This window comes from Anomaloglossus baeobatrachus, chromosome 1 (genome assembly GCF_048569485.1).
Source record: "Anomaloglossus baeobatrachus isolate aAnoBae1 chromosome 1, aAnoBae1.hap1, whole genome shotgun sequence".
Taxonomy (NCBI): Eukaryota; Metazoa; Chordata; class Amphibia; order Anura; family Aromobatidae; genus Anomaloglossus; species Anomaloglossus baeobatrachus.
Window position 1 is genome coordinate 128,376,756 of NC_134353.1, and position 10,517 is coordinate 128,387,272.

At 49.0% G+C, this 10,517-nt stretch overlaps 1 protein-coding gene across 1 annotated transcript; it reads left to right on the forward strand.

Moving 5' to 3' along the window:
* Window positions 1–4,296: 4,296 nt before the first annotated feature.
* Window positions 4,297–7,822, forward strand: RASL11B (RAS like family 11 member B). The gene is made up of 4 exons (XM_075334177.1): window positions 4,297–4,657; window positions 5,445–5,501; window positions 5,623–5,699; window positions 6,505–7,822. The coding sequence occupies exons 1-4, from the start codon at window positions 4,516–4,518 to the stop codon at window positions 6,970–6,972; spliced, it is 744 nt and encodes a 247-aa protein (XP_075190292.1). The 5' UTR covers window positions 4,297–4,515; the 3' UTR covers window positions 6,973–7,822.
* Window positions 7,823–10,517: the final 2,695 nt, after the last annotated feature.

Below are 10,517 nucleotides of genomic sequence, written 5' to 3' on the forward strand. Positions count from 1 at the left end.
TCACAGCTCAGTCCACAGATCACAGCTCAGTCCACAGATCACAGCTCAGTCCACAGATCACAGCTCAGTCCACAGATCACAGCTCAGTCCACAGATCACAGCTCAGTCCACAGATCACAGCTCAGTCCACAGTTTCCAGCTCAGTCCACAGTTTCCAGCTCAGTCCACAGTTTCCAGCTCAGTCCACAGTTTACAGCTGTCCACAGTTTACAGCTGTCCACAGTTTACAGCTGTCCACAGTTTACAGCTCAGTCCACAGATTACAGCTCAGTCCACAGATTACAGCTCAGTCCACAGTTTACAGCTCAGTCCACAGATTACAGATCAGTCTACAGTTCACAGCTAAGTTCCCAGTTCACAGCTCAGTCCACAGATCACAGCTAAGTCCACAGATCACAGCTAAGTCCACAGTTCACAGCTCAGTCCGCAGATTACAGCTCAGTCCACAGCTCACACTCAGCTCAGTCCACAGCTTAGAGCTCAGTCCACAGCTTAGAGCTCAGTCCACAGCTCACAGCTCAGTCCACAGCTCACAGCTCAGTCCACAGATCACAGCTCAGTCCACAGATCACAGCTCAGTCCACAGCTCACAGCTCAGTCCATAGATCACACAGCTCAGTCCACAGATCACACAGCTCAGTCCACAGATCACACAGCTCAGTCCACAGATCACACAGCTCAGTCCTCAGATCACACAGCTCAGTCCACAGATCACACAGCTCAGTCCGCAGATCACAGCTCAGTCCACAGTTTAGAGCTCAGTCCACAGATCACAGCCCAGTCCACAGATCACAACCCAGTCCACAGATCACAGCCCAGTCCACAGATCAAAGCCCAGTCCACAGTTCACAGCTCAGTCCACAGTTCACAGATCAGTCCACAGATCACACAGCTCAGTCCACAGCTCAGTACACAGTTTACAGCTCAGTCCACAGATTACAGCTCAGTCTACAGTTCACAGCTAAGTCCACAGTTCACAGCTCAGTCCACAGTTCACAGCTCAGTCCACAGTTCACAGTTCAGTCCACAGATTACGACTCAGCTCACACTCAGCTCAGTCCACAGCTCACACTCAGCTCAGTCCACAGCTCACAGCTCAGTCCACAGCTCACAGCTCACTTTACAGCTCACAGCTCAGTCCACAGATCACAGCTCAGTCCACAGATCACACAGCTCAGTCCACAGATCACACAGCTCAGTCCGCAGATCACACAGCTCAGTCCGCAGATCACACAGCTCAGTCCGCAGATCACAGCTCAGTCCACAGTTTACAGCTCAGTCCACAGCTCACAGCTCAGTCCACAGCTCACAGCTCAGTCCACAGATCACAGCTCAGTCCACAGATCACAGCTCAGTCCACAGATCACAGCTCAGTCCACAGATCACAGCTCAGTCCACAGATCACAGCTCAGTCCACAGATCACAGCTCAGTCCACAGTTTCCAGCTCAGTCCACAGTTTCCAGCTCAGTCCACAGTTTCCAGCTCAGTCCACAGTTTACAGCTGTCCACAGTTTACAGCTGTCCACAGTTTACAGCTGTCCACAGTTTACAGCTCAGTCCACAGATTACAGCTCAGTCCACAGATTACAGCTCAGTCCACAGATTACAGCTCAGTCCACAGTTTACAGCTCAGTCCACAGATTACAGATCAGTCTACAGTTCACAGCTAAGTTCCCAGTTCACAGCTCAGTCCACAGATCACAGCTAAGTCCACAGATCACAGCTAAGTCCACAGTTCACAGCTCAGTCCGCAGATTACAGCTCAGTCCACAGCTCACACTCAGCTCAGTCCACAGCTTAGAGCTCAGTCCACAGCTTAGAGCTCAGTCCACAGCTCACAGCTCAGTCCACAGCTCACAGCTCAGTCCACAGATCACAGCTCAGTCCACAGATCACAGCTCAGTCCACAGATCACAGTTCAGTCCACAGATCACACAGCTCAGTCCACAGATCACACAGCTCAGTCCACAGATCACACAGCTCAGTCCACAGATCACACAGCTCAGTCCACAGATCACACAGCTCAGTCCACAGATCACACAGCTCAGTCCACAGATCACACAGCTCAATCCGCAGATCACAGCTCAGTTCACAGCTCACAGCTCAGTCCACAGATCACAGCTCAGTTCACAGATCACACTCAGCTCAGTCCACGGCTCACAGCTCAGTCCACAGCTAACAGCTCTGCCTGCAGTCGGCACTGACTGTCCCTCTCGTGGTGGTGAGCACAGTGGCATCTCCAGTATGAAGACCTGGGTATAATAGATGAGTCCATCTGTAAATATATGTGTGATCTGTATAAAGTAGGAGAGACAGTGTGTAATCTGCTGTAACACAGAAGTCATCGGGTTTATCAGTAATTCTTTATCACTTCTCAGGAAGGAAATGTCAACTTGTCCCAACTTGTCTTCAGAGCTGACAATCTGATTTCCTCTTCAGGCTCCTGTAGACGGCCAGGTCCATGTCCATAATAAATAGTGAACATATACTGTATGTGTATTCATACATGCTACACACATTTCTCCTCTTTATTGTGAGCTCTTGGTTTTCCATAACATATTAATATTATATGCCGGTGACTGTTTCATTACCAGCCTCCTGCACTGATGTACAGAATGGGACAGCTGCCCATGTGAGCACTACATCTCCCAGCACAGCCTCCTGCCAGGACACAGTGCACAGCTGCCCATGTGAGCACTACATCTCCCAGCACACCCTCCTGCCAGGACACAGTGCACAGCTGCCCATGTGAGCACTACATCTCCCAGCACAGCCTCCTGCCAGGACACAGTGCACAGCTGCCCATGTGAGCACTACATCTCCCAGCACAGCCTCCTGCCAGGACACAGTGCACAGCTGCCCATGTGAGCACTACATCTCCCAGCACAGCCTCCTGCCAGGACACAGTGCACAGCTGCCCATGTGAGCACTACATCTCCCAGCACACCGTCCTGCGAGGACACAGTGCACAGCTGCCCATGTGAGCACTACATCTCCCAGCACACCCACCTGAAAGGACACAGTGCACAGCTGCCCATGTGAGCACTACATCTCCCAGCACAGCCTCCTGCCAGGACACAGTGCACAGCTGCCCATGTGAGCACTACATCTCCCAGCACAGCCTCCTGCCAGGACACAGTGCACAGCTGCCCATGTGAGCACTACATCTCCCAGCACAGCCTCCTGCCAGGACACAGTGCACAGCTGCCCATGTGAGCACTACATCTCCCAGCACACCCTCCTGCCAGGACAGAGTGCACAGCTGCCCATGTGAGCACTACATCTCCCAGCACACCCTCCTGCCAGGACACAGTGCACAGCTGCCCATGTGAGCACTACATCTCCCAGCACAGCCTCCCGCCAGGACACAGTGCACAGCTGCCCATGTGAGCACTACATCTCCCAGCACAGCCTCCTGCCAGGACACAGTGCACAGCTGCCCATGTGAGCACTACATCTCCCAGCACACCCTCCTGCCAGGACACAGTGCACAGCTGCCCATGTGAGCACTACATCTCCCAGCACACCCTCCTGCCAGGACACAGTGCACAGCTGCCCATGTGAGCACTACATCTCCCAGCACACCCTCCTGCCAGGACACAGTGCACAGCTGCCCATGTGAGCACTACATCTCCCAGCACACCCACCTGAAAGGACACAGTGCACAGCTGCCCATGTGAGCACTACATCTCCCAGCACAGCCTCCTGCCAGGACACAGTGCACAGCTGCCCATGTGAGTACTACATCTCCCAGCACAGCCTCCTGCCAGGACACAGTGCACAGCTGCCCATGTGAGTACTACATCTCCCAGCACACCCTCCTGCCAGGACACAGTGCACAGCTGCCCATGTGAGCACTACATCTCCCAGCACAGCCTCCTGCCAGGACACAGTGCACAGCTGCCCATGTGAGTACTACATCTCCCAGCACAGCCTCCTGCCAGGACACAGTGCACAGCTGCCCATGTGAGCACTACATCTCCCAGCACACCCTCCTGCCAGGACACAGTGCACAGCTGCCCATGTGAGCACTACATCTCCCAGCACACCCTCCTGCCAGGACACAGTGCACAGCTGCCCATGTGAGCACTACATCTCCCAGCACAGCCTCCCGCCAGGACACAGTGTAACCTCACAGACAGCGTGCGCCAACATTACACAACAACAGCAAAATAACACTGGACGGCGCTTTCTGATAGGGCGAAGGGTAGAAGGGGCGTGACCGTTAATGCCAGTTTAGCTTGTGATAGGCTGTGAGGAAAAAATTGGCGGTGCAATCTCATAACCGATCTGCAAGAAAACAGCCGGCGCCGCGTTCTGCTCCTCACAAGCTCCGGGATTGTGACCGTGTGATACTCGGCGGAACCAACACTAACCAGGAGCAGCACTCCGCACATATCGGCTCTGCTCTGCACTCCGCACACTCGGCTCTGCTCTGCACTCCGCACACTCGGCTCTGCTCTGCACACATCTACTCTGCTCTGCTGCTCTCTTCTTCTCCAGTACCTGCAGCCATGCGCCTCATCCAGAACATGTGCACGATTAGTGAGTGCCCCCCTACCTCCAGCACTGAGTTTGCGGGGACCAGCAATGGTCCGGGGGGCAGCAGGGTCATCAAGATCGCTGTGGTGGGAGCTAGTGGAGTTGGCAAAACAGGTGAGTGATGGCTACTGTCTCTTTAAATCTTAATCTGCGTAAAATAGTTACTTATTCCTCTCTTCTGTTATGGAGGGGACGGGGAAGTTTACAAAAACTGTCACATGTAGCAGAGCTGAAACTGTAACTGGCACACAGCACTTTCTCATTAGCAATGCTTCATTCCTATTTATGATACATTGGGGCATCGGGAGAAGTTTTAGGAATCTGGGGTGATGAATTGGGGCAGATCAGTGATCACATCTCTGATCCGAATTGTATTACACTGAGACAAGCCGAGTGTACACCCCCCCCAGTGACCAGTGCAGGCACCGAGTGTACCCCCCGTGACCAGTGCAGTATACACCCCGTGACCAGTGCAGGCACCAAGTGTACCCCCCGTGACCAGTGCAGTATACACCCCGGGACCAGTGCAGGCACCAAGTGTACCCCCCATGACCAGTGCAGTATACACCCCGTGACCAGTGCAGTATACACCCCGTGACCATCGCAGGCACCGAGTGTACCCCCCCCCCCCCGTGACCATCGCAGGCACCGAGTGTACCCTCCGTGACCAGTGCTGACACCCAGAGTACCACCCCGTGACCAGTTCAGGCATCAGGTATACCCCGCCACCAGTGCAGCCGGTATCCCATGCGTCTGTACCTGCAGTATCCGTGCACAGATCAGGGGGATTATCGCTGCTGGTTGCTTTCAGGGATGGTGCTAGTTTCTCTCCAGGGCATTGCAATGTAAATGATCAGGACACATCACTGCTCTTTGTAATCATTTCCCCCTTTCCTTGCAGCTCTCGTGGTCAGATTTCTCACCAAGCGTTTTATTGGAGACTACGAGAGGAATGCAGGTAAGACAGTCTCTTCTATGGATACTCTGTACATTGCAATGTATACTGTATAATGTAATGGCTGTATACAGCGCCGGCTGCTCCGGTCTTTCTGTAATGAATTGTCTTATTGTTTTCTCAGGAAACCTGTACAGCAGACAAGTCCAGATCGATGGCATGACTTTGGCGATCCAGGTGCAGGACACGGCCGGTGTGCAGGTAGGTGCAGACTGACGGGAGCGCTCTGTAATGTTCTGGTAGATCACCATGCAGTTTATACTGTCTGTGTTATCTTTCTTTTATTATTAGTATCACTCTGTATAATAAAGCTGTGCTCATCTCCCTAGAAACATTGACCGTTGTAGAGAACGTTCTTTGTAATTTTTATACAGATGTAGCAGAGTTGTGTTTGCGATTTGTTGTACATTGTGACATTACAGTGTGTCTGATGTAGTTTTATATAGGACTGCATTGATTAGATTTAGTGTTTTCCCCAAAAAGATGAACGACACGCTCGCCTCTGCTACATCTGTAGGTGTCTAAACTTTTGAACTGCATCCAACTGTTGTAAATGTTCTGGACCCGGGCTGGGCGCAGGCTCCTTCCCTCCATCAGTCGAGCTCACATAAAGCAGCTAAGTGCTTGTCTAGTCCTCGCGGTTGGGATTGGGCAGCTGTCCAGATGGAAATGCTTCCAGCTTCTATCTTCTTACTTTCCAGACTCGGTGTCTAGCCAGCTCATTTCCCTTTCTGCCCCACTACAAAGTCTTCCCCTGCTCCTCGCTGTACATTCCACTGGAGAATTGAAGCTGCCACTAGATCTGATTCCAGATTCTGCAGCTGCATCAACATACATTAGGTTAGGAAGGTGAAGGAGCAGACAGATTGATCTAGCATACACTTAGGTTAAGTGTTTTCTGGAACTTATGTCTGGTGCAAAGCTGGAAAATCCATTTTTCCTGTAAATCGTTTTAACATAAGTTTGGAATCGCCTCATCTTAGTTTTTTTTTCCTTTGTCCTTCAGCTCCACGACCAAAGACTGGAGTGTAACGAGCAGCTGAACAGATCCATCCGATGGGCAGATGCTGTCGTCATCGTCTTCTCCATCACAGACTGTAAGAGCTATGAGCTCATCAACCACCTCCACCAACACGTGCGCCAGCTGCACCCCGACAACAGGGTTCCCATTGTCATCGTTGCCAACAAAGCGGATCTTCTGCACCTCAAGCAGGTGGAACCACAGCATGGACTTCAGCTGGCCAACATGCTGGGCTGCACGTTCTACGAAGTCAGCGTCAGCGAGAACTATATTGACGTTTACAACGCGTTTCAGGTACTTTGTAAGGAGATCAGCAAACATCAAACCTCCTGCACTCCCGAGAAGAGGAAAAACTCCATCATCCCTCGGCCAAAATCTCCAAACATGCAGGACTTGAAGAGACGTTTTAAGCAGGTCCTATCGGCAAAAGTGAGGACTGCCACCTCCGTCTGAAGAATCTGTGCCACGCGGCTGTTCTTTCTGTTCTTCCAAACAAGAGAGCTTGTGAGGTTGCAACCACGGGTTATGTTTGACATTGCTGGTGCTGAGGAGGCTCATGAGTGACATGAAGGCTTCCAAGGAACCGTTTTCTGCAGCACAGAGGAGTTAAGCTGATGGGATAAGTGGCAAATGGACAACAGACATGTAATTGGTTGGAGTTGTGTGGTCACTTGATATGGACACATTGTGAACTCGTTTGTGAGATTCACACTAAATACTAAGGGTGAAAGTTGGAGAATATTTTTGAAGTAGCGGACATCCCCATTTTTGGTTTTCTTCTAACCACAGTGTACATTGTACTTTCTTCTTATACACCATGACTTGCTATTGTTGGGTAGTTGGAGATCTCTATACGCACAGATCTTATAGGAGGTGATTGTGGGTCATAATATGCCACTTATAGGAGATGATCGTGGGTCATAATATGCCACTTATAGGAGATGATCGTGGGTCATAATATGCCACCACCCAGATGTTTCCGTATGACGTGGTTGGCTCGGTCTATCATAATGCATTGTATAAATGGGCTTAGTAACTGCACTTTTCTTTACCATGGTATACCTGAGTAATGTTTGGGGTGCTCTATCCTGCAGACATTAGGGGGCGCTGGTTTCAGTATTGAATTTAAAGAGACACACAGTTGATGGATTAATGTCTAAGTCTTTTACAGCCTAAAAAAAAAAATCTCCGGCTAAGACTTTGTATGAATTGCACTTTAAAAGCCACTCGTGCTTTTTTACTTTGTAAATTGTAACTTATTTATTTTTGTGTACAATAAATGCCTATGAGGCTGACTTTTTAATCCACGTCTACCTGTCTTTTATTGTTATATGTGCCACAAAAATGTATCCGTTCACTAAATATCTATGATTCTGTCCTGAGAAATGCAACATTCAGGGCGAAGAGATGAAAAAAGAGTTTAATCGCTGTACAAATCATGCGATACACCACAAATGATACTTACTAACCCTATGCTGAGCAACGCGACGAAACATCCCATTTATCTTCTAATGTGCATAATGGGTCTATCCCAAAACTGCTGCCCCAGTGCCACCTACAGGTGAACCATCTTACACAATTTTCCAGTGAGCCTCTTCTCTTCCTCAATCTACTCTGCACTTTCTGTGAATTTTTTCCCCCACAAAAATGACATTTCCTACTAATAGTGCATAACCATGGAGTAAACCGAGACCAAATATATTCCCAATATACATAGTATGGAAGCAGTGAACCTGCACAAGAGCGAGACTTGAATTAGATAAAATAACTTTTACAAGTTAACACCACAAAACTCTCAATAAAAGATAATAATGCAAATGTGACTACAGATTTACTTTGGTTTTTAAAGGGAGTCTGTCACCAGGTTTTTGCCATCTAATAAGCATAATGTGGAAACAGACTATAATTCCAGCGATATGTCTCTAACTGAGCTGCTTAGTGTAATGATAAAATCTCTGTTTAATCAGCAGGAGTTTATCATTAGAGGACTACTTGGCGTGTTGCAGGTAGTCCAGCATATTCATGAGCTCTGTATAACTGCTAGATCAGAAGCAAACAAAACATTGATTTTATCAAAATGACAGCAAACAGCTCAGTAAGTGACACATCGCTGGAATCAGGGTTTCTGTCTGTTTTACTGCTCTCAGATGGGGGAGCACAAACCTGGTGACAGAGTCCCTTTTAAGGATGTGCTACAAGAAGTACAAGGGTTTCTGTCCCGCTAGTCGTATTGGGTCACACAAACACTATATATGACAATATGTTTGTATGGATGAGGACAAGTTTGTTCATTTTAGGCACTGAAAAGCCATAGATCTGGGAGACACTGAGTCCCCAGTTATGCATTTACAGTGTGAATGACCAGTTTGCTCATTAGCACTTGTTAGTAAAACCATATGTAGATCAGATGCCGCTGAAAAGGAAGAAACCAAACTCTAAAGCGGGCTTTACACACTACGACATCGCTCAAGTGATCTCGTTGGGGTCACTGAATTTGTGGCGCACATCCGGCCGCTGTAGCGATGCCGTTGCATGTGACACTTATGAGCGATTTTGCATCGTCGCAAAATCGCTCATCGGTGACATGGGGGTCCATTCTCAAATATCGTTACTGCCGCAGTAACGAAGTTGTTCCTCGTTCCTGCGGCAGCACACATCGCTCCGTGTGATACCCCAGGAACGAGGACCCTCTCCTTACCTGCCTCCCGGCCACAATGTGGAAGGAAGGAGGTGGGCGGGATGTTATGTCCCGCTCATCTCCGCCCCTCCGCTTCTATGGGGCGGCAGTTCAGTGACGCTGCTGTGACGCTGAATGAACCGCCCCCTCAGAAAGGAGGCGGTTCGCCGGTCACAGCGACGTCGTAGGTAAGGTAAGTAGTGTGACGGGTCCGGGCGATGTTGTGCGACACGGGCAGAGATTTGCCCGTGTCGCACAACCGATGGGGGCGGGTACCCACACTGGCGATATCGGTACCGATATCACAGCGTGTAAAGCGGCCTTTACTGTGGAGAAACGGATCAGTCATTGTGAGGGAATGGAAAGTCTGCAATACAAGGACTCACCTGCCCGGGGGGGATCATCAGCATCCTGCAATATACACTACACACATGATATACACACACTATATAATCTATATGTGTATGTGTATGTATATATATATATATATATATATATATATATATATATATATATATATATATATATATACACCATGTGCATTATTTTCTCGACACAGACACTGTAAATTGCTAAATCTCTGGCTAATGGGACAGGGCCCAGGTTCCTGTGAGTCTCCATCTTTGGGGGTAGAATGCAGCCACATCATTTAACAATTATACAAAACATGATTAATGAGAACGCCGTCCAGTAATCAATATTGGTCAGAGTACATTGTGAGGCTTTCATGGTAACATCTGTGCAGCAGGTGCATTTCTCCGTGGCTGCACATTTCCTGTCTGCAGACATGTAGCAGAGTTGAGCGTTCGCCTTTGATGAAGTAACACTGAAATGATCAAGATGTTGCTTCAAACAGTTACAGATCCGCACATCGCATGACCCGCTCCGGTGTCTGAACCTTCACAGAATGTAACAGTACAGCGTGTTCACACGCATATGCGAGAAAGGGACAGCAAATATGCATTTACGGACCCTTAATATCTATAAAAAGCTTGTATCGGTCATCCATATATTTGCCGGGGACTAAAAATGAGATTTCTTGTAAAGTATATGGACTTTGTAACCACCTGCTATGCAGAGGCAGCAGTGACACCCATGCCATTCAGAAGATACCAGCATAACACATATGATAGGTGTTGGGCCCTGTTACAGATTTTTCACTAAGGCTCAAAAGCTTCAATTTAGACCTCTAGAAAAAGCTGAGGAGCAAAAAGCACAATAGGGTCTTATCCGATGTTGAAGGACAATAATGTTAAGGGAATTGCTCACCTGGTACAGTTGTGTATCAGGCGTGGGGTTATATACTGATGAAGAAGTCTGA